The sequence below is a fragment of the Canis lupus genome, chromosome X, assembly GCF_003254725.2.
Source record: "Canis lupus dingo isolate Sandy chromosome X, ASM325472v2, whole genome shotgun sequence".
NCBI classification, from domain to species: domain Eukaryota; kingdom Metazoa; phylum Chordata; class Mammalia; order Carnivora; family Canidae; genus Canis; species Canis lupus.
Genome location: NC_064281.1, coordinates 70,656,871 through 70,682,461, shown reverse-complemented (window position 1 = coordinate 70,682,461; position 25,591 = coordinate 70,656,871). Strand labels below are relative to the sequence as shown.

The 25,591-nt window shown below is 34.8% G+C and overlaps 1 protein-coding gene and 1 long non-coding RNA gene across 8 annotated transcripts in view; one reads left to right on the top strand and one right to left on the bottom strand.

The window, feature by feature from the left end:
- The window catches only part of DIAPH2 (diaphanous related formin 2), a 1,060,012-nt gene that overhangs the window by 497,079 nt on the left and 537,342 nt on the right, over positions 1 to 25,591 (bottom strand). For all 7 annotated transcript variants that reach the window (XM_049107608.1, XM_049107607.1, XM_025431781.3 and 4 more), the window contains one exon: positions 21,869 to 22,108. In XM_049107608.1, the coding sequence (XP_048963565.1) occupies positions 21,869 to 22,108 (240 nt within the window). The remainder of the gene's footprint in view (positions 1 to 21,868; positions 22,109 to 25,591) is intronic.
- Positions 2,445 to 13,235, top strand: LOC112649457 (uncharacterized). The gene is made up of 3 exons (XR_003129584.3): positions 2,445 to 2,567; positions 9,622 to 9,674; positions 13,033 to 13,235. It is a non-coding gene; the product is annotated as an uncharacterized LOC112649457 (long non-coding RNA).

Here is a 25,591-nt window from a genome sequence, read left to right as displayed (position 1 = left end):
TGCAAACTGTTGCAGCCACTCCGGAAAACAGCATGGAATTTCCTCAAAAAAAAAAAAAATTAAAAATAGAACTACTCTATGATCTAGGAATTGTATTACTGTGTATTTACCCCCAAAAATACAAAACCAGTAATTCAAAGGGATACATGCACCCCTAGGTTTATTGCAGCTTTAATTACAATAGTCAAACTATGTAAGCAGCCCAAGTGTACATTGATAGATGAATGTATGGATAAACACAAACAATGCAATATTATCTAGCCATAGAAAACAATGCAATCTTGCTATTTGCAAGAACATAGATGAATTTAGACAGTATAGTGCTAAGTGAAATAAGTCAGAGAAGACAAATATCATATGATCTCACTCTTATGTAGAATTTAGGAAAGAAAACAATTGAGTGAAGAGAAAACAATGAGAGAAAGAGAAAAACCAAGAGATAGTCTCTTAACTATAGATAACAAATTGATGGTTACCAGAAGGGAGGTAGATGGGAGAATGGGGGAAATAGGTGATGAGATTAAAGAGTACAGTTCTCATGATGAATAAGTAAAATGACAAAAAAGAATTAAATGCAAATTATATAATGAAAAATAAAAGATTAAATGTGAAAATAAGTAGGAAGAAAAGTGAGACAGGCAAGGGATCTTCAGAGCCAGACTTGTTTGCCAGATTCCTTTGCCTGTGATCCTCGGACCACTGACAGCTTGGAATTTGGCCAGGATCATCTCTGGTGGCACCACTCTTACCTATACCAGGGACATGTAGGCCAAATCCTAGAGGCCCTATCCTCCTGTGTGTACTCTTATCTACAAAGGATTGTTTTCTCTGCCAAACAGACAAAAAAGAAGGAGGGCTAGCAAGACATTAATTCTCTTCTTAGCTCCTAAATGGCTGACATTTCAGGAAACCAAAATTGGGACCATATGGGATGCCAATCATTCTGCCTCTCTATAGGCAGGGTCAGTATTACATGAGTATCCCATTACACTAGGTGTACTTTTAGAGATTCCGGGGAAGCCCTGTCCAAAACTCTCTTCCAAATCTATTTGATCATGCTTGAAAATCATTAGAGCTTTATTACTTTGGCATAAACCAAATGTGGGTTTTGTCTTTTGTATAATGGCAGAAACCACACATAAAAAGTCATATCTGTCACCTCAGCGTGAATGGAATTAATTGGTTCTGAGAATAGGCTTGGATGGAGAGAAGACTAGAACATAGAAGGCGGCAGTCATTAAGGCTGGGAGAAGGATGATAGGAAGGTGTAAGAGAGAAAGGATATAAAAAAAGGTTGAGCTTGTAGACTTTCCACCTGGACAGTCAGGTGTGGCCTCCAAAGTACTGAGAAAAGCTACATGTTAAAAAAAAAAAAAAAGCCAGACCAAAAAAATAGACCATACTCTATGATTCCATTTTTATCTAGCAAATGTAAACTAATCTATAGTGACAAAAAGCAGATTGCTAGTTGCTTGAGAAGGGTTGAGGGTAGGTAAGAGGAAGGAATCACAAGGGATATGGGGGAATCTTGGGGAATGATCAAAATCTTGATTGTTATTATGGTTCAGGAGTGTATATATGGACCCAAACTTATCAAATCATTAAGTATGTGCAGTTTATTTATTGTATCTTAGTTATAACTCAATAATATTTTTTTTGGCAAAGAGTGAAAAACAATTATGTGCATATAGTGTGCCTGCCAAGTAATTCATCTTATACATCTCTGGTAAATTCTGTCAGAAACGAGTGTTTTCTAAGAGCACATGTCAATTCTCTGAGTACTGGATATTCTCTCTATACATTGATAGAGATGAACTCGACAATCACAAGATCTTATCCAGATACCATGGTCTAGGTTATAAGGGTCAAATATATTAACTGATGGAAAACCATTATTGAAGCTTTAAGGTTTGATACAAATACGAGGTAGGAATTATTAAATAACCAGCATATGTAGAGATATTGGGTAAAAATAGTGGACTAAATATGTGCATCTAATACCACTATATCTAAATCTTCACAAAAAAGTATTTTTATTGAAGAGCAAAGTCTCCAATGGGAGCTCCTGGAAAGAAAAAAACAATGACCTCAGAAATGAAAAACTTAATAGAAGGATTAGAATGCAGATTGAGATTTCCCAGAAAGAGTAATAAGACAGTGATAGAAAGTAGGAAAAAACAGATGAGAAATGCACCCAAATAGCTGAATTGTAGGAGTTTTATAAACACAACAATGCATATAAACTAACTCAAGAAAACACTTCAGATCGAATGTCATGAGTTTTCAGATCAAAAGGGCCACTTAGTGGCCAGCATACTAGGTATGTCATTGTAAGATTTCCTAACACTGAGGACAATGAAATCCTACAAGGTCACATGCAAAGAAGGCTTTGGCCTCAAAAGCAGCCCTTGGAATCTAGAAGATGATGTCACTCGGTTACCAAAGTTCTGAAGCAATCAGACATGTACAATTTCCCTCTCATGAACTCTCAGTACGTTCTAAAAAATATACGTCATCAAAAAGAGGGAAGAAAGCAGGAAATGAGAAGACACGGGATCCAGAAACAGGTGATCCAACATGGGAAAAGGGCAAGTGAATTCCCAGGACAACGTAAAGGGAGGTTCCAGAATGGCAGCTGTGTATTCTCCCATATCCTTGGGAGAGAAGGCTTTCCCAAGAACAAATTGAGAAGAAACCTAGATACTGATCTACCAAAAATTACTGTGTAACTATATTGGGAACAGGAAGCCTGGGAAGTGTACATATGCGTAAAAAGGGGTGAGTAGCGAAAAGGAAGTTGCATCTTCATCTCCCATTGTGGGAAGTACCCAAGGTTCAGATAGTACCTGAACTGAAAAATCAAAAAGTAGCAATTACAAACATGTTATTTATAGACAGGTAACAGAATTAGTTAAAAAAGCACACAATGATCTCTTTAGGGAAGGAAATTATTGCGGGAGTTGGTGGAGAGAGGTTGAAGGACTAGTCTTCATCTTAATAAACCTTGTAGAACTATTTGATTTTTAAAATTATGTGCCTGTATAACTTTGATATGTTTTTTAAAATAAAAAAATATTGTAGTAAAAAATATCAAAAGAATGATTCTGGTATAACCTCCAGATGATTCTGATGCATGCTCAAGTTTGAGAACAACTAGATAGACTTCTTGAAGGGAATTTCCAGGAAAGAAGGTGCTTGGCAATTGTTCACAGCTTCTGTGGACCTTCTCATAATTACTTTTACATAAAACAAGCTGAAGTGTCAACATGATTTCAAAGCTTAGTATCTTTTCTTTTCTTTTTTAAGTTAGTATCTATTTAAAACTAGAGAGGAATTGCCTAGCAATCTGTGGTATCTGAAGGACAGAATCACTCATAGTGTTCTTAATTTACATAAAAAGTGGGACCGATTTGTATCATGATTTTCCACCTACTTATCCAAGAACGGATGACCCAAATGGTATGCTTAATGTTGTCAAGATTCTAGACACATTATTCCTTTTTTTTTTAAATAATAGATTTATTTTTTATTGGTATTCAATTTGCCAACATACAGAATAACACCCAGTGCTCATCCCATCAAGTGTCCCCCTCAGCGCCCATCACCCATTCACACCCACCCCCCACCCTTCCACCACTCTTAGTTCGTTTCCTCCCCTTCCACCACTCTTAGTTCGTTTCCCAGAGTTAGGAGTCTTTATGTTCTGTCTCCCTTTCTGATATTTCCCACACATTTCTTCTCCCTTCCCTTCTATTCCCTTTCACTATTATTTATATTCCCCAATTGAATGAGAACATATAAAGTTTGTTCTTCTCCAATTGACACATTTCACTCAGCATAATACCTTCCAGTTCCATCCACGTTGAAGCAAATGGTGGGTATTTGTCATTTCTAGTGGCTGAGTAATATTCCATTGTATACATAAACCACATCTTCTTTATCCATTCATCTTTCAATGGACACCAAGGCTCCTTCCACAGTTTGGCTATTGTGGACATGGCTGCTAGAAACATTGGGGTGCAGGTGTCCCGGCATTTCATTGCATCTGTATCTTTGAGGTAAATCCCCAACAGTGCAATTGCTGGGTCGTAGGGCAGGTCTATTTTTAACTCTTTGAGGAACCCCCACACAGTTTTCCAGAGTGGCTGCACCAGTTCACATTCCCACCAACACTGTAAGAGGGTTCCCTTTTCTCCGCATCCTCTCCAACAATTGTGGTTTCCTGCCTTGTTAATTTTCCCCATTCTCACTGGTGTGAGGTGTTATCTCATTGTGGTTTTGATTTGTATTTCCCTGCTGGCAAGTGATGCAGAACATTTTCTCATGTGCTTGTTGGCCATGTCTATGTCTTCCTCTGTGAGATTTCTCTTCATGTCTTATTCCTAAGTCTTCTAAACTGTCTCTTATCCTTCACCTGAAACTATATTGAAAATATACTTACATGTTACTGTAGTGTCTTGTCTACCAGATATTATCATAGTGATGGACTAGATAATCAAGCAGATCATTCATGCCTTCCAACTATAAAACAAGCTGTAAGCTCACTTCTTATTGGAAAATCTGAAACGTTGCTTAAATATTTACTAAAGAATTTTGAATCAGGATATTACATTTTAGTTCAGACATCATGCCTCAATGCTTTTTATAAAAGTCTTGCATTGCAAATATATTTCACTGGTCCTAATTTCTGGGCTGATGTCTGGCTCTAAGGAGACAAACATCTTGACTTATAGGCCAAACAGAGTTTATACATATGAGCAGAGATAAACCACAGTAGGTGAATGTCAAGAAAAAGAGGGCAAAAAGAGGAAGCATCATCCCTGTTCATAACACAGGCATATTCTGATACTGTGTTTCCTGTGTAAGAAAACCCACTTGGGGTTGAAGGTCAAGAGTAAGAAAGTGTTCCTGCATTACTATACATCATATAGGAGCAAAGCTGTGAGCCTATGCCCTTACCTAAAGAAATCTTACACTCAACTTAGAGTGGCACAGAGAATTATCAGAATGTAAAGGAGCAAATATCCAGCCAACTGCAAGAGAATGCTCTTTTCTAGAAAGAAGCAAGAATGTGCAAGAGGAACAATAGATTTTCTTGCATAATTGCTGTAGAGTGCATATTTATCAGAGACGACACTGAATTTCATATAAACAATGTAAGAAATGAAGTAGTCAAGCACACATTTAAGCATATTTATCTTTAAAGTATATTAAAACTTTAATGTGAGAAAAGTCTGGTCTGTAAATTGTATCTGAAGGAAGGTATTTCAGATCATCTCTTTTTCCCCCTGGTATTTATACAAATGACCACATAAAAATCAGCAAACTTATCAACAGGTCACATACTCAGAAAAAGTCTGAACTGCCTAACTATTCTTGTTAAGATTAGAGTTATGACAGATAGCAACACTACATATAAACCTTTACATTAGATATCCTCTGAAAGAAAAGAGATCATAAAATGCAGTAAAGGAATCTGATTTAGTCATTGGAATAAACCCATCTAAACTACCAATATGATCAGATAATTCAACTTCATTTCTCTTAGTGAAAGTTTTCCCTAATCATGGTTTCTCTTTTCCCCATTATATTTGTATATTCATAGAACAGTCAATACTTAAGTAATCATGAATGCTCCAGTGCATATATCAAAACAACTACTACCACTTGCCAGTCTTAATACAGCACATGAATTCTAATTGCTAGTCTCTTTTATTCAAGATTAAGGTCTGTGCTCTCTGCCAAGGATTGTTTACAAATTATTGCTTTCTTCAAAACCACCACACACTGCAATAACATTAAGAAAGATAATGTATTTTTAAAGATTGTAATTACCATAAAGACATTAGCTCTGTAGCTACAACCAGGCAGGTTTATTTTATTTTTTTTAAAGATTCTATTTATTTATTCATGAGAGAGAGAGAGAGAGAGAGAGAGGCAGAGACACAGGCAAAGGGAGAAGCAGGCTCCATGCAAGAAACCCAATGTGGGACTCGATCCCACATCCCAGGATCATGCCCTGAGCCAAAGGCAGATGCTCAATCTCTGAGCCACCTAGGCGTCCCACACAAGACAGGTTTAATACGGGATTTCCTGGCTTTATTTCTAAATCTGGCACCAAAAATGCTTTTTTGGGTGCTACATGACCAGGGCTGACACTGACTCAGCCAAATTACATTGTAAATTACAGTGAAAAGATGTCTTAATTCTTTATGTAGGCCTGATCATCCCTTTTTTATACTCTTGATTTTGGTATTATAATAGTATTTCTAACAAAAAAGGAACAGATGATAACAACTGGATAAAAGTCAAGCAATTTAAGAGTTTTTCATTTGTTGGCTTAATTTATAGCACCAATCTGTGAAAGGAGAGCTTAAACTGGAAACCATGACAAAATTCAATGGCAAAAGGATTCATTCAATTACTACCTTCAGACCCAGTAGGGCATTCTTGATGTCAGTTTCCCAAAGAAGACAAATTTTGCTTTCCTACTCTTTCTGCTCCACCTCTTAGAATTTTCCCTTGTAGCCCCACTTATTCAAGGAGAATGGCCTGCATATGCATTAGCATTAGCCAGGAACAGTGGCAAATTAAAAAAATATATATGTGTGCTTATTTTAGGAAAGGCCAGAAAGAATTAACAAATTATGTCTATATTTTAAAAAGAAAAGCTAGTCTGATGCTTTCAAAGGTTCCTAATAAACCTGTCTATAGAAAGATTAACTCTTCTGAGAACAATTTTAATAAAAATTCTTCTGAGAATAGTTTTAATAAAATTCAAATTATTTTAAATTGATACAGAAATAGTTTACAAGCATAAATATCTCTAAGGTATTAGGTGTTTTCTTTTCAGTAATGGTTCCAGCACTTAAGATAACTTTTAACTTCTATTTATTGTCATGAGTATTTTACTTAACAAAACTGATATGTGTGAGGTTTGAGAGTAGGTAGAAGAGTAGGATTTTTTTTTTATCTGTGCATAGCCTTAAAGATTACCATCAATACCCAAAGAGTGAATAGAACTAATTTTGCTATGTCTATACACTGTAAATAAATGGCATTTGGAGGTTCAACATTAGTGGCTTTAGCCATTTAAGAATAACTTTGAAGATCCAAGACACGTAATAGTGTTAAAGTATAATTAGAATCTAACATTGAGGAGCAACTCTTTAGAATGAGTTACAGAATTATGCTGATGTTTGTAATTATAGCCATTCATCATTTTCACTACTGTACACTATTCTACCACATGAATACAACTAATTTTAGTTATATTCTCCTGTTGAACATTTTCATTATCTGGTTTCCATTGGGGGGGGAGTCATCAATACTGATTTTATTATAGATAACGGTGCTGTCAACATTCTTTTATTATAATGAAATATGCATTAAATAAATTTTGTCATTTTAATCATTTTTTTTCATTTTAATCATTTTTAACTGTACAGTGAGGTGGTTGGTATTAAGTACTTTCACACTGTTATGCAACAATCATCACTGTCCATCTCCAGAACTTTTAAATCATGTCATACTCTATACCCATTAAACAATAACTCTCCATCTCCCTCTACCCAATACCCTCAGCCCCTGGCAACCACTACTCTCTCCTGCCTCTATGAATTAGACTATTACATGTACTTCATATAAGTAGGATCACACAATATATGTCTTTTTGTGTCTGGCTTAGTTCACTTAGTGTAATGTCTTTAAGATTCATCCATATGGAAGAATTGCTAGAACTTCCTTCTTTTTAAAGGCCAATTAATATTTCATTATATGTATATATTACATTTTGTTTATTTATTCGTCTATTGATGGACACTTGGGCTGCTCCCACTTTTGGTTATTGTGAATAATGTTACTTTGAATATTGCTATACAAATATGTGTTCAAGTCCCTACTTTCAATTCTTTTATTTGTACAAAAGTGGAATGCTGCATCACATAGTAATTCTATGTTTAATTTTTTAGTAACCACTGTACCATTTTCCACAATAGGCTGTACCATTTGACATTTGCACCAGTGATTCACAAGGATTTCAATTCTCCATATCCTCACTAACATTTTCTGTTTTCTGTTTTTCAGATAGTAGACATCCTAATGGATATGAAGTAGTATATCACTGTGGTTTTGATTTGTATTTCCCTAATGATTAGTGATGTTGAGCGTCTTTTCATGTACTTATTGTCCATCTTCTTTAAAGACATGTCTATTAAGGTCCTTTGACCATTTCTGAATTGGGTTGGTTGTTTTTGTAATTGTTATAATTGAGTTGTAGGATTTCTTTATATATTCTGGCATTAATCCCTTATCAGATACGTGATTGGTAAGTATTTTTACCCATTCTATGGGTTGCTTTTTTACTCTGTGAGAGTGTCCTTTAATAATATCATCATTCTTATACATGTCTTCAGAATCCTTATGTAAGAGTTTATTGAGAAAATATTCTAGGGGTGGTATTTGTGGATATTGTATTTCCAACATTTGGAAATAGTACCAAATTGTTTTCTGAAATAGAACTATCAAGTTACATTCTCACCAGCCGTTCCCTTTGACATATATTCTTATTTATACTTGATATTATCAGAATTTTAAATTTTTGTCAATATAGGTATGAAAGGATATCTCATTGTTGGCTTAATTCAATTTAATTGTAGGAATGGGCATAAAATGGCACAGACACTTTGGAAAATGGTACCTTTTAAAATTAAACCTATAATTTCTATATGACCCAGAATTCCCACTCCTCGGTATTGACCCAAGATAAATGAAATTTAGGCCTCATGAATACTAATAGCTATTTTTAACAGCCAAAAAATCAGAATAAACCCAAATATCCATTAGCTGATGAATGGTAAATAATGACAATAGAATATCATTTAGCAATAAAAATGAACTACTGATACATGCCCTGACATTATGTAAAGTGAAAGTCACACCAAACACAAAGTAACACAAAAAGACTACATTTACTGGATGATTCCTTTCACATGAAATTCTAGAGAAAGGCAATACCACAGTGACAGAAAGCAAATCAGTAGCTGTTTGGAGCTGGAAGTGAACACTGATTGCAAAGGGGCCTGAGGAAACTATAGGTTGATGGAACTGTTCCATATGCTGATTGTGATGGATGTTATACAATTGCATAGAAATAACAAAATTCATCAAACTACATACTTAAAATGAATAAATAAGATTCTAGCTCAATTATAATCTGATTTAATTACTTTTAAAAGTTAGACTGTGCTCACTTTGTTCGGCAGCACATATACTAAAAGTTACAGGCTATGTTCAAATCTCTAGGTTGTCTATCTTTTTACTTCTGAAATAATAACACAACAAATGAACAACAGTCCTACACAAGTGGCTTCAGAAGTTGACTAATAACCTGGACTTTGTCCTATATTTCAATGAAGCTGCAATTTGAGAACATAAAGGGATCTGACCTGACCAGGCTATGATTGATGAAAAACCATTGGAATCATGAATCTACATATCTCCCCACATCTTTTAATTGATTACAGTGCTTTTCAGCTTCCCTCAGGTTTCCAAGTAAAATATTCTGTTAATAGAAGTAGCTACTTTCTTAAATTTTAATATTGAACTCTTTTCTCTCAACAGTCAACTTCTGAATAGCTGGTATGTCCTCAATACTGGGATGCTTCAATCCTAAGGTGATCTCTCACAGTGAGCACTTAATAGTCACTATGTTTATTATTATTTATCTGGACAATCTCATGGCATCTTCTCACTAAAATATTATTTGATATTTTTGCCACATTAGTAAATCAGGAAGGGTATGGCCATATAACAGACATATAATAATATCGTTATATTGCCGTTTTTAAATAGGTACCAATTAACTCTGTCCAAAAATTTTAAAATAGTAACATTTAATTATAGTAGAAAGGAGGTAGGAATCAGTCTTTTTTTTTTAAAGCAGTTTTTAAAACACTCTTATTGTAGCATAAATGGGGAAAAGACTATTCTGATAATGCAGATTTTTAAAGAGTTTTAAAGAAGTGAATGGCAAGGCTTTGCATTTCTCCCTATGACAGAAGCCAGGGAAAGCAAAATCTAAGCAATTGTTTGAGGGAGAGAAGTAAACTACATGTAAGTGGGGCTGGTATTGTGCTTTTCCTTTTTAAAGAAGTAAGGCAGCTTTACAAAATAGGTTATAATTGAATGGAGTACTTTCCTGTAATTAGCCAACCCATACTTAAAGCAACAAAGAATATTTTTGATGTACACTATCTGCCCCCGGCACTCCTGCCCCATTTCATTTCTCCCTATTTTCCTCTTGTTTTTATAAAATAATACTCTTGTGAAACTAGCTCAGGAGGCCCTCAAGGACTAGAGATGTATGTTTTATTTCTCTTTATCACTGCAAAGCATGTAGCACAGGGTTCCACAGAAAATAAGGGCTCAAAAAATATGGCGAATTTGCTGCCAATAATTAGCTAAAAAGTATATGTATGTGAATAGTTCTTAGATTGCTTAAAATTATCACAGGGATAACTGGATGTTCAGAGTTTTATTTGAATGTGAACTACTTACTATCTTATAAACCCTCTTCTGTAGTCATCAATCCCCCTTAAAGTTATACCATGCCTACATTATTATGGCTTTGTTTGACAAGAAAATCAGTTTATAAGATGATCAGTCACATTCAGTCACAGTGGCCACATTTTTTGAACAGCAGTTTCATATAGGGTTAAAAGTCCCCTTCAAACAGAGCTTTTACAGAATAAAAAGGCATTTGTTTTTAAACGTACTAATTATATTCACTAAATGCTGTTCATGTTGTCACCTTTCCCCCACTGTGAGGATTACAAAATCAGTCATAAGATTAAACTTAGAAAATGACTACAGCAAGTCACAGAATACTAAGCCAGCTGAGTTCATTTAAATCATCTATGGAAACAGTCTTTGTGGTGAACCAAGACCTACAACCAGTCCCATAAATCTCATTATTTTTTTCTCTGATCCAGTGCTGAATTTTTTTTTTTTTTTTGCCACTCCTGATATATGGGGGAATAGTCAAGAACCAAAAAAAGGTAGTTTATTTTGTTTGTTTGTTGTTTTGTTTTTGTAAACTAGAGAATTAGTTCTGTCAGCCATACTACCCAACACAATAGTTAACTATATCCATTACTGTTTAGTCACAATGACTTCAACAAGTATACTTCTAGCACGGTATTAAATTGTGCTTTTTAAATCAGTGCATGAGGAAAACAAAAATTTAAATGAGAGAAATTACAATTGTGTCCATCTTTCTGTTTTCCTGAAATGTGTGTATTTAGAGCCATAAACTAAGCCATACATTTGTCTTCTACTGAAAATGAATTACAACCCTCACTATATACAACTATATATAACAAATATACTATATATATAACAAATATACTATACTATATACAAATATATAGTTGGTTTTTAAATAATTATCATTGGCAGAAGATAAGGAGCATAATTTGGAAAGTCTTACTTTCCATTTTTAAATGCTCTTTACAAGTTTGTAAATTTATGCATAAGACATATTTAACTCAATCTTATTTCTCTCTGATCATCCAATTCTGAGAATCATGATTTTTTTCTCACTCTTTCATTTTTTGTTTTAATCACTTGTTCGATTGCTATACACACACACACACACACACACACACACACACAAATATACTTTTTGGCTTGGTCTGGCTTCTAATCCCTTTTCCTTGGTCCCCTCCCTAATATGAAATTTCCAAAAACTGGAATGTTTTCCTTCTCAAAAAGGTCAGGTGTTTGCACTGGAAAGCACAATAATCAGGCATAGCTAGTACACAAGGCAATTGTGTACCATGAATTTTAATATTACCCCTCATCCCAAGTTATCTAGACATGTGGGAGGCAGATTTAACTGTAATACAGAAGTTAAAAGCAGGGACAGCAGCACAAGCTTCACAATACAATGATCACTTAAGGGCCTGGGAAGTGCATGCGTCTGTGCTTGTGTGTGTTTAAAGGATAGAACATTTTCACATATATAAGTAAAATAGGAAAGAAATGTTGTGAGAAGAAAAATAACATCTTCAAAGCAGTTAACACCAACAAGGAATACTAATCAAGTCTGCAACAGACAAATTACATTTACAAACTACTGTTCTCCAGAGAATTTAATAAACTGAAAATTGGGGAGGGGGGTTTATAATGCGGTTTTCACACAGCCTAAGCTATAGTATTGTAAATGTGATAATATCTAAACAGATGTAACCAGATTCTGAAAAAAACAAACAAGTGTCACATTTAAAGTATAAGCTGACTAGTTTGCACCAATGAATGCAAATTAATGAATATTTCAACTTAGAGAAATATCTTTAAATAAGCTCATGAGACTTCTATATGTTTAGAGGCAAGAGTAACAGAGGTGTAAATTTGTTCTGTTTAATCAGAGTTCAAATTTTTGAAAAAGGTATTGTGCTATACATACTCCTTCATAACTAAAGGTATACCTCAAATATATTGCAGGCTTGGTTTCAGTCCACAATAAAGTGAATATTGCAATAAAGCAACTCAGATGAATTTTTTGGTTTCCTAGCAGATCCAAAAGTTATGTTTATACTATACTGTAGTCTATTAAGTATGCAATAGCATTATATCAAAAAAACCTAGATATATAATTTAAAAATACTGTAAGCTAACCATTATCAGTGTTTTCAGTAAGTCATAATCACTGATCATAGATCACTATAATAAACAATACTGAAAAACTTTTAAATATTCTGAGAATTAGCAAAATGTGACACAGACACACCAAGTGAGCAAATGCTATTGGAAAAATAGTACCTATAGATTTGCTTGACACGGGGTTGCTAAATCTTAAATTTGTAAAAAACACAAAATTTGCAAAGTACAATAAAATGAGGTATGCCTGTATACCAATTTAAATAAGTATATCTTCAAAACTGCTTAATTCCTATGCTCCTATGATCACATAGCTTTACCTGTGCTAATACAGCAGTCCTCTTTTTCTCCTTTCCCAATTCCATAATGTAGGCTACAGAGAGTAAGAAAGATATGAAGTATCTCCACATGAACCTAAATCTGGAAAATGTCATGATCATCTGTAAAAGTTGAGATTGCCATCTTGGAAGAAAATGCCTATAAAGATGGAAATGGACTTGATCCACATCAAGTGTTCTTTCTACTTCAGGGGTCAATCTGTATGTACAGACTACTATCCTATAAAAAGACTAGGTACTCTACATCTTAAAAGTGGGAAAAGAGCTGATTTTCTAACTGAAAGACAGTCTTCAAAACACATGGTGGTATGTTTGTGGGATTACAAAATCAGGAGGCCAAGATCACATGTTCCTAACTTTTATTTTATTTTTAAAAGATTTTATTTATTTATTCATGAGAGAACAGAGAGAGGCAGAGGGAGAAGCAGGCTCCATGCAGGGAGCCCAACGTGGGACTGGATCCCAGGTCTCCAGGATCACGCCCTGGGTTGAAAGCAGTGCTAAACCGCTGAGCCTCCTGGGCTGCCCACATGTTTCTAACATTTAGAGGGCTATATTTTAAAGAGAAGCTCAAAAGTAGTCTGTGTTTTGTTCAGATTTTAAAAGGCACCAAAGACATCAGGTGTGAGGATTTTGGATTGCATTTCTGAGCTAGTATCCAAATATCTTGATTATGGGATGCCTGGGTGGTTCAGTGGTTGAGTGTCTGCCTTTGGCTCAGGGCATGATCCTGGAGTTCCGGGATCAAGTCCCACGGGCTTTCTGCATGGAGCCTACTTCTCCCTCTGCCTATGTCTCTGCCTCTCTCTCTCTGTCTCTCATGAATAAATAAATAAAATCTTTAAAAGAAAAATAAATATCTTGATTACTAGAGAAATGGGAATCACTGAAGCAATCTTTTAATACTACCATTTGCTTGTGTGCACAAATCCACATGCACTGATTAATAGAATGTGCTTTAGGATATATAACAATAACGTATGGGAATTAAAAGAGCTCAGAATTGTTTCTTTAAAAAATAAATTTAGTGTTCTATAAATTTAAACACTTCTGGACTTCCTGACTTAAACAATAATATTATTGCTTGCTGTTTGAAAATTATACGTTTTGGTATACTGATTTACATGAAAAACTCAGGGAAACAAAATCTCAAGACACAATTATGGATACTGAATCTAAAATGTCACCACTGGCATAGTACCACAACAGGACAACATTTATCTTTAAGCCCAAGAAACTATTCAATGGTTCTCAATGATGAGAGCTCATTAAGCACAGTACAATAAAACACAATGGACTTAAATAAAGTTCAACCATCAAATAAGCTGAACAAAGGAAACCATTTATAATTTAGAATGGGGGATCCCTGGGTGGCTCAGCAGTTTAGTGTCTGCCTTCAGCCCAGGGTGTGATTCTGGAGTCCCGGATCCAGTTGGCATCAGGCTCCCTGCATGGAGCCTGCTTCTCCCTCTGCCTGTCTCTGCCTCTCACTCACTCTGTGTCTCTCATGAATAAATAAATAAAATCTTAAAAAATAAATAAATAAAATTAAGAATGATATCCAGTTCTTAAATCATTCTATGCTGCTTAGTTGTTTCAGAGGTCAAAAATGGTTGTTTCTACTTCAAAGAGTATGACATGACACAGACAAATCCTTAACTTGAAATGTTTGTGTCTATTAGTCATAAATTACGAACATAGTATGGTGTGTCATGATATTACATGATGACATTTAAAAATGCAAAGCAACATGAATGAGCTTGTCTGGGTTTTGCTGTACATTTGGATATATGTCACTGATTATAACCAGTGACTCAGGGAGATCAACAACTGAAAATTCTTTTCTTCAAATAGCCCCGCAGGAAGGAGATTTTAAAGGACCCACAAGGAAAAAAAGGAAAGTTTAGAAAGAAGACCTAACATTCCACCCAATCCTGTACTTGATAGGCTTCCCTTACACAGCATTTTCCGATGCAAATTATATCCCTTAAAGCAATTTTCTTCTCAGCAAAATATCAACCACAACTCCTCCAAATTCAAGTAATGTTAAATACTGTCTGATAGGAAAAAAAGATTTCAGTGAAGCAAAAGAGACCATCAAATTCTAAAAATAGCCTGAGCCACTGAAATAATTTGAGTCTTAGGAAAAGTTGGATTCTAACTATACATCTGCCACTGAGTGATCCTGGGTAAGTTATCTCCCTGGAGGTCCGATTTTCATTTGTAAAATTTGAGAACAGCAGCTAAACTTGCCTACACAAAACTGATAGGCTCTAAGAGTCTATACATACAAGGTCAAGTGATAGCTCTATAATTAGGCAGATTATTAGGTGCTATTTTATTACAAATATATAGGCTCTACTGCCTGGATACATTAAAATGTATTAGAGGAAGAGAAATGTTCTATTAATATTCCTGCAATTTGGGCAGCCCAGGTGGCTCAGCAGTTTAGCGCCACTTTCGGCCCAGAGCCTGATCCTGGAGACCCCGGGATCGAGTCCCACGTCGGGCTCCTTACATGGAGCCTGCTTCTCCCTCTGCCTGTGTCTCTGCCTCTTTCTCTCTCTCTCTCTCTCTCTCTCTCTCTGTGTCTCTCATGAAGAGATAAATAAAATCTGTAAAAAAAAATTATAATAATATTCCTGCAATTACTTCCAATTCTATTCGAATTAAAAAAGGGATTTCTAGGGGCTGCCCCAGTGGCCCAGAGGTTTGGCACCGCCTTCAGCCTGGGGTGTGATCCTGGAGACCTGGGATTGAGTCCCACATCGGGCCTCCCTGCATAGAGCCTGCTTCTCCCTCTGCCACCCCCCCCCCATGAATAAATAAATAAAATTAAAAAAAAAGAGAGAGAGAGAGAGATTTCTCATTTTACAAGCTACCAAAGAGTCAAGAAAATCTTTATGTGATTTTCCCAATTTCTGGAATTCCATAAGTGGCAGAGGTGTGTTCTGTAATGCTTCCTTGCATTGAACCATATATATCCAAACATCCTGTTATAGTACAATGAGAGGCAGTGTGCTTGCAAGGATTGGGACACAGAAAACAGACTTAAGCCTCAACTTGGATAATTGCTAGCTGGTATTTAAAATTGGAAATTGGAAAAATTGTATGACTTAAATTGTACACTTTTATTTACTAATTTGTAAATGGGGCCAATAATAATTCACCTCCCTGAATGGCAAGGAAAGTACTTTATAAACTGTTAAACCATAGGCAACCAAATGTGTAGACTATTGACTAGAATGTATTGATCTTTGGTAGGGTGCCTTTTAGTATATTCTACAGTGGTTATTTTCTAAAATATTTTTGCTTATAAATTCATAGTCATATATTTATTTGTTAACCCACATTTGAAGGTAGAATTGCTGGTTAATATTTATAGCAAACAATACATTTTAATGTTTTTTTTTTTTAAATAAATGAACCACAGCAGTGGGACAATTATATATTCAATAGTTTCGCTGGTAAAAAATGGTATACCCTTTAAATCTGTGAGGAACTACAGTCTCTAAATTAAAAAAAAAAGTTAACACTTATGCCAAACATTCACAACAAGATCTTGGACTTCCTATCTCCGAAACTGACAAAATTAATTTCCGTTGTTTAAACCACCCAGACTGTGGTACTCTGTCATGGCAGTTGGAACCTGCCAAAACACAAACCAAGTATTTCCCTTCTCTGAGTGTCCATTTTCTTATCAAGGAATTGAAGAGGCTAGACTAGTTACCTTCTTATGTTAAGATTCTAAGTTTAGGGCAGCCCCGGTGGCTCAGTGGTTTGGCGCCGCCTTCAGTCCAGGGCATGATCCTGGAGACCCGGGATCAAGTCCCACATTGGGCTCCCTGCATGGAGCCTGCTTCTTCCTCTGCCTGTGTCTCTGCTTCTCTCTCTCTCTGTGTGCCTCTCATAAATAAATAAAATCTTAAAAAAAAAAAAAGATTCTAAGTTTATATGGAAACCATCCACATCATTTCAGCTAAAAATTATGAGATGTGAAATTTTTAAAGTACTTAGATGTGACTTTTTTCTTAGTTTTTTTTTTTTTGTTGTTGTAGATTTTTCTCTTGGATTATATATTTCTAACTTTTGTTTCCACAGACAGCAGTCATTTTCTTTACAAATCATATCTTCTGGTAACTAATCTTCTATTTCACATTAAAAATGAAGCTTTTTATCACTTTCCTTCTTTCTTTCTTTCTTTCTTTCTTTCTTTCTTTCTTTCTTTCTTTCTTTCTTTCTTTTTCTTTCTTTCTCTGGGGGAGAAGACTTTCCTTTGTGTACTTGGGATAATACCTACAGTATTCTGTCACAAATACTATGTGATGGTTTCTAGGAAATAAGGCCTTTAATGTTACCTACACTTTATAGAAATGATGGATCTTAGAAATAGGAACACAATTACATTACCATATTAATCCTTATGACTTAGAGTAAGATATATAAAATTTTCTCCATAGTAAATTGAAATGTTTTCTTCAGGTTCTTTGTACAGTATATTTCACATTTGTACAAAAGCACATCATCCTACTCATCATGACTTGTTATATCTCTCTGTCCAACCAGAATGACTAGAAAGTCATACATAGTATGGGTGAGGGGATATTAACTCAAGGCAGAAAAAGAAAGGTTCATGACCTTCATAAGTTAGGAAATGAATGATTTAAAAAATTATGAAGGCAAGCTAACCATACTAGTATACAAATAACTCAAAATCTTTTCACAACCTCCCAGCCAATGTTATTTGTCTCCAACATATCCAATATTCCAGTCAGTGTGGTTTTCTAATTCCTCTTCAAACACATGATGATTATCCCCAGTTATCTACCATCATTTTTTTTCTATTTTTTTTCTCTACCATCATTAAAAAGAACTACTACCATTTAACATTATTTTTCAAAGAACTGTGACAAAGATAATTTTATTTGACCCAAAAAACAACCCTAAATAACAAAATAAGCAAGGGTCACTGGATTTCCTCAGTTACAGGTAAGGAAATAGAGTTCAGAGAGAGTAAGTGACAGCCATGAAAACTTGGCTATTAATGGGCAAAATGGAAGCTAAAAGGTAGGTTCTGAGTCGATCTTTTTCCTGTCTTGCAAGGTTATGCCTTCTTCCCTTATATAACCTAGTTCTACCATTCCTTCAAGATACTTCTCTTTCATTTTGCAGTACTGCTCATCCCCACCCCATAATCAAAAACTCCTCCCTCTTCGGACGTCCTGTTAATCTCAATGGCCATTAGTCTTGGTGTTCACTGACAGTGTATCTTGTGACATTACATATTATTCTATATGTAGTATATTTCCCGACCACTTAACTGTACCACTAGCTTCTTGAGGTTTCTATGCATCTTCTGTGTTGTTTGTATGCCCCTGGTATACCAATGATCTCTTTTGTTTTGCCTTTGTTTGTCTGACGTCCCTTGACCTGTCACTAATCTTTGGTGTCCCTATCTTTGGATAACCACATCCTTTAGGACATGAGCAATCTTCCATCACAGGTAGTCCTGGTAGTGTTATCAATCAAGGTTCTTTGCCTTCCCTTGGACAAGGAGTATTCTTGTAATCCACGCTAGGCCAATCAGTCTGTCTTTCTAATAAGAATTTAAATCAAACTCAGAGAAAGAAGGAGGAAAATGGTTGGAGCTAATGCACCCAAAGACAATTTCCTAAAAAGACTTTCCATTTGTTCCTGCTCCCCGTTCCCTCAAAGATACCATTGTTGTTGCTTTTTTAAAGGCCAAGTTATTCAGCTTCTTCAGTTTCTAGTTGAGCTATTTCTTACATTTCGATAAATTCCTGGCTTTTTTGTTTTATTTTCTTTTTTGTTTTTTGCTTTTATCCAACAGAATCATTTTCTCTTGTAAAGATCCTTATCTTATATGCCCACAAAGCTTAGTGCCTAGGGATTTTCAAATGTTTTGTTCTTATGCAGATTATGTTATTGTATATAGCTGAAAACATAAGTAAATGACCCTGAAGTGCACCACTGCTATTGGTTAGAATTTTAATAAACAACAGGCAAACAGGGGCAAAGAAAACATTGGGAACTCATCTGCATGGAAATGACTTGTATTACAGTTCAGAACCTTGGTTTGGTGATTCACAAAGTGATAATTCACAGCTGCAAATTAAAGCATTTTATGGTAAGGGTAGTATTTATAGTAATATGACACCAGTTAGTTATATTTGACATTTAGGTTAACCTATCTGTTTTCCTTTTCTTCCCAAATATCATAGGAGCCAATTGTGACCATCTGAATTTTTAATATTATTTTACTACAAGATATATCTGATAAATTTAACTGCTTACACCATGGCTCCTTTTTAAGATGGTGAATATTTTAACATACTCTATAACTTGTGAAGAGCAGATTATAGTCATATTCACTAAGAAAGGAAATTATCATTAGAATAATTTAGGTGGGTAAATGTTATCATTTTTCAAAGCAAACTCAGTGCTCTACAAAGGAAGTTCTCTCTGCTATTCTTTAAGCAAATTAAGAAATATCAACCAAATAAGCTTTTATAATATAACTGGAATTTAACAACAATTCTAGCTAATCATACATCAGTAGTTAGTGAATTCACTTTTGAACAGATTACAAACCTAAGTAAACTTGTTTCTATGTCCTTCACAAATTTCTATCATTTTAGACATTTACATCTACTCAGAACCCTTTGTATTCCAGGAATATCCTTTTAATCCTAGACATTAGGGGAATGTCATGCATGTATATGATTTCTCTTTCTTAAGGACAAATATTTCCCTAAAGAGAAAAACCCTACTGAAAAGTGGGCAGGGGGAAGATAGGGACATCTAAAAAAAATCATTTCTTCTTTTTTAGAACATCTATTACTACATGATAGTATTTCCCACAAGATTATTTTTATTTCATATGAAGTTGGGAAAAATCTTTGTGCTGAATCCTTTGAGTATACCTCTAGTGATAGATGTCAGATTAGTGTTGTATAAAACTTTCATTTGACAGCTAGAAGACAGGAAGAAGATTCTCTCCAAAATAGAACTGTAAAATCCTTCTGTGAGATTAATATAATCTTTTGTTTCCATGTATAAATGACTTATTCATATTTGCTATAAAAATTAGTTCATGTAATTAATTGGAATAATGTGAAATTAAGAAAGTTAGAAAAGATACATATATAGTCAAATTAGGATAGTTGGTTTTAAATGTTTTTTTATATGAATCAAATGTGAAATAGGTATACAACACAAATTTTCAATGATCTTTTCTCTTAATTTATAATATTTTTATGATCACTGACTAAAAATATCTTAAGATTCATCCACCCTGCATATAGTATATACTTAAAAAGCATCTTTGGAAGAGATGACTTTCTTAGTATTAAATTTATGGTATGCAATACAATGCAAATGTATTAAATATTTAGATTTATCCTATAAATGTGGCTACAATTTATTCCATTTTATTACAAGCATTACCTTATTCTCTCTGGCATTATCAAATAATTTCACATGTCCCCTAATATCCCAAGAAGAGGGAGTAACAATATTAGGTTTTGGGGTTTTTTTTCGACAAAATCTAGCATTCCAGATGATCTTCCCTATCTTTCTGGCACTCCTTCTTTACACCCCTCAAAAATGAATAAGGAGTAAACAGATATAATTCCATTATACATCCTATTCCTATAAAGGTTATTCTTTGTCTATCTGAGTTAGAAGCAAATCACTTTTGATGCATATTAAAACGTTAGTCCATACATATGTAATGTGCATCTATTTAATGCATTAATAGAAAAGAAATTTATATCCATTCCTACATTTGAGATTTTTGTTATACTTCAAGAACTAACCAGTTTTTCAATGGTTTAAGATGTGAGAAGAAAAAAAAGTGAAAGAATGGTGAGATGTCAAAGAGATATTGATTGTTTTCAGATTTATTTTCCTCTCTAGCATTCTTATAGGCCTTCACTTCAGAGTCTGTTCAGTTTTCTCTTTGTAACAGACAGATCTTTCCCTTGAATAAGGTGATTCACTCTAGCCTAGAAATGGCTGTATATGATCATTTTTGTGCTTCTCTGTTTCTTCTCATGAGAATTAAAATCTCAAAAAAATACTATGAAATGTCTTGATCAAAACAGCAAGATGACTGTCATTTAGTTTTTTTTAACTTTTAGTTAGTAGACTAGATATCTAGTATAAGCTTAGTAACAACAGTATTCAACAACATAGAGTATTGTTTGTTTAGACCAGAATAAGGAAAGCATATTCAAAAAGAAATTTCTGGCTATTTACCTTATTACATTTAGCTCCTCAAACAGTTTTAAGAAAGACATAAAATAAGTACAAGGGAACTGAAATAGAATATTGCATCTACTTTATAAAAGGCAATTTAAAAAAAATTTACAAACACCAGAAAGTTCTGATCAGAGGAGTTTAGTACTATATTACAACAGAATTTGCATAGTCTTTGAGATTTTACTGCACTAAAATTAAACAAAAATATATTTATCTGTTTTAATTGAGATATAATTTACTTATCACAACATTCATCATTTTATTTTTATTTATTTATTTTTAAAAGATTTTATTTATTTATTTGACACACACACACACAAACAGAGAGAGAGAGAGAGAGCACAATCAGCAGCAGAGTGAGTGAAGCAGGTTCTCCACCAAGCAGGGAGCCCGATGTGCAGCTTAGTCCTAGGACCATGGGATCATGACCAGAGCCAAAGGCAGATGCTTAACTGACAGCCACCCAGGTGCCCCAACATTCACCCTTTTAAAGCATATTATTTTTTTGGCTTATGTACTATTGCCAATTTAGAGTGACCCTTCTCACAGATGAGATTATTATTCAGCATTATAAAATGTTATCTTACCTTACAAAGGAAGTTGATTTTAAAACCCAAAGACTGGGCATTTCTAGAGCCTGAGTTCATGTAGTTTCCAACCAAAAGAACTAACTCTAAAAGTCTGTTAAAGCTTTCACTTTTCTTCATTTCTTCACAGGCAAGAGTTACTGCTATGATGCTTGGTTTGATGTTGTTTACATGTTCTTCAAACGTGAGCTTGAAAAGAATGTTATCTAGACGAGGCCGCAACATTTTCACTGAGCTCATCTGTAAGACAAGAAATGCTCTATAAGAATATAGATATATAAAGCCTGCTGTTTCATTTTCTAGTGGGGATAATTTTATAGACAATATGGTAAAATTTCTGCATAAAATGAATTTTCTGGGTTTTAAAAAATATTGTTTTGTTATGTTTTAGACATTCCAAAGGAATATTTTCATCAACGTTTAAAAACAGCTGTTCAGTTTTAAACAAATCATCCTTATAACAATAAGAAAATATTATTGAAGCTAAACAGTTGCTATTGTTAACTGCATAATCACTAATCATTTTTAAAATAATTTTAATAGTCTTTTTTTATATAAATTTTTATTTATTTATGATAGTCACACAGAGAGAGAGAGAGAGAGAGAGAGGCAGAGACACAGGCAGAGGGAGAAGCAGGCTCCATGCACCGGGAGCCCGACGTGGGACTCGATCCCGGGTCTCCAGGATCGCGCCCTGGGCCAAAGGCAGGCGTCAAACCGCTGCGCCACCCAGGGATCCCCATAATCACTAATCATAAATAGCATTTAAACTACCAAAAACTGTTCCCTGAGGTAAATTATGAAAATTTACAAACATGAAACTGAGTTGAGTGGATAGTTTCGCCATAGATATAATATGTACATGGTAACAGAAAATGTAAGAGGAATCAGATTTCTTAAGAAATTACATATTACTATGCTGTTTGAAATCATAGGACTAGCTCTGATTGAACATTTGATAATTTTTAAACCAATGATTTTTATTCATTGAATATATTAAATATTTATATATGCTCTAAAGAATTTCCCCTACTGGACAGAATGTTGATGTTAAGTTAATTAGGTAATGGTAAAATCACATGAACTTACTTTTTTTTTGTATATTTTTATTGGACTTCGATTTGCCAGCATATATTATAACACCCAGTGCTCATCCCATCAAGTGCCCCCTTCAGTGCCTGTCACCCAGTCACCCCGTCCCCCTGCCCACCTCCCCTTCCACTACCCCTTGTTCATTTCCCAGAGTTAGGACTCTCTCATGTTCTGTCACCCTCTCTGGTATTTCCCACTCATTTTCTCCCCTTTCCCCTTTAATCCCTTTCACTATTTTTTATATTCCCCATATGAATGAAACCATATAATGTTTGTCCTTCTCCGATTGACTTACTTCACTCAGCATAATACCCTCCAGTTCTATCCACGTTGAGGCAAATGGTTGGTATTGGTCGTTTCTAATGGCTGAGTAATATTCCATTGTATTGTGGACATTGCTGCTATAAACATTGGGGTGCAGGTGTCCTGGCATTTCACTGCATCTGTATCTTTGGGGTAAATCCCCAGCAGTATAATTGCTGGGTTGTAGGGTAGCTCTATTTTTAACTCTTTGAGGAACCTCCACACACTTTTCCAGAGTGGCTGCACCAGTTCACATTCCCATCAACATTGCAAGAGGGTTCCCCTTTCTCCACATCCTTTCTAACACTTGGTGTTTCCTGTCTTATTAATTTTCACCATTCTAACTGGTGTGAGGGGGTATTTCATTGTGGTTTTGATTTGTATTTCCCTGATGGCCAGTGATACGGAGCATTTTCTCATGTGCTTGTTGGCCATGTCTATGTCTTCCTCTGTGAAATTTCTTGTCTTTTGCCCATTTCATGACTGGATTGTTTCTTTGCTGTTGAGTTTCATAAGTTCTTTATAGATCTTGGATACTAGCCCTTTATCTGATAGGTCATTTGCAAATATCTTCTCCCATTCTGTAGGTTGTCTTTGAGTTTTGTTGACTGTTTCTTTTGCTGTGCAGAAGCTTTTTATCTTGATGAAGTCCCGATAGTTCATTTTTGTTTTTATTTCCCTTGCCTTCATGGATGTATCTTGCAAGAAGTTGCTGTGGTCAAGTTCAAAAAGGATGTTGCCTGTGTTCTCCCCTAGGATTTTGATAGATTCTTGTCTCACATTAAGATCTTTCATCCATTTTGAGTTTATCTTTGTGTATGGTGTAAGAGAATGGAAAAATACTCCATGCTCATGGATTGGAAGAATTAATACCGTGAAAATGTCTATGCTACCCAGGGCAATTTACACATTCAATGAAATTCCTATAAAAATACCATGAACTTTCTTCAGAGAGTTGGGACAAAATATCTTAAGATTTGTGTGGAATCAGGAAAGACTCCGAATAGCCAGGGAAATATTGAAAAGGAAAACCAAAGCTGGTGGCATCACAATTCTGGACATCAAGCTGTTTTCCAAAGCAATAAAAATCAAGACAGTGTGGTACTGGCACAAAAAACAGACACATAGATCAATGGAATAGAATAGAGAACACAGAAATGGGCCCTTAACTCTATGGTCAACTAATATTTGACAAGCAAGAAAGACTATCCACTGGAAAAAGGACAGTCTCTTCAATAAATGGTGCTGGGAAAATTGGACATCCACATGCAGAAGAATGAAACTAGACCATTCCCTTACACCATACACAAAGATAAACTCAAAATGGATGAACTTACTTTTAAGTATATTACTCAAGAATTCTATGTTGGTTTTCTTTAAAACAGGTCAAATTAGGTTTTAATTATTTGTTTCATAGTGTTGGTGCACATTCTCTATTCCCTTTGGTTTAGCTCCTATGGTAATAATTTCTTTTAGCCATTAATGTCCTCTAACTTCAAGTCATTTAATAAGCTTTCATTCACCAAATGAATTATAGGACAGAGGTGAGAGTGGGAGTAGACAGATATGAACACACATAAGCATACACACAATGAAAATAAACAATTCTTTTTCTTTAGTAGGTTCCACACTGCATGTGGAGTCCAACATGGAGCTTGAATCCATGACCCTGAGATCAAGATCTGAGCTGAGTTGGACACTTAACCAACTGAACCACTTAACCACCCCAAAATAAATTATTAATAATCCTAATTATATTTATTTTTTGCACATATTGCTTAGTTTCTTGATTATAAATGTTAGGTACAGATTAGACACTGAGATATCTGTAAATAACATGAAAATAATTTCAAAACAGAAACAAAAGTCCTTAAGACCCAAAGTGCCTTTCAAAAGAAGCAAATGAGCTGCTGAATATATCATATCTGCTCTAATATGGAAGGCATAGTTCATAATTTTTCTTCTTTGACATGAATTTGCCCATTAACCATGGGTATCTCCTTCTCTAAAGATTAACCTATGCCTTCTGCTAATCCCTATATGCTCTCATGCTCTTTATAGATGATTTGTAAAAATATGCTGGGAATATTGACCTGTTACTATATTTATGTAGATTTTATGAGTTCTTATTAATAGCTCTTTTATTTTTATGATCAGGATAATATTATAGAAACCATCCTATAGTTTCTTCATCACTTCTATGGTAAGTATAAGGCATACCACCAAATCACAATCTTCTAATATAACCTAAAACTCATAACACAGTCACTTAAAAACTATAGTTACTGATAAAACTAGCATACGGTTCTAGATGGGCAAGTAGAAATT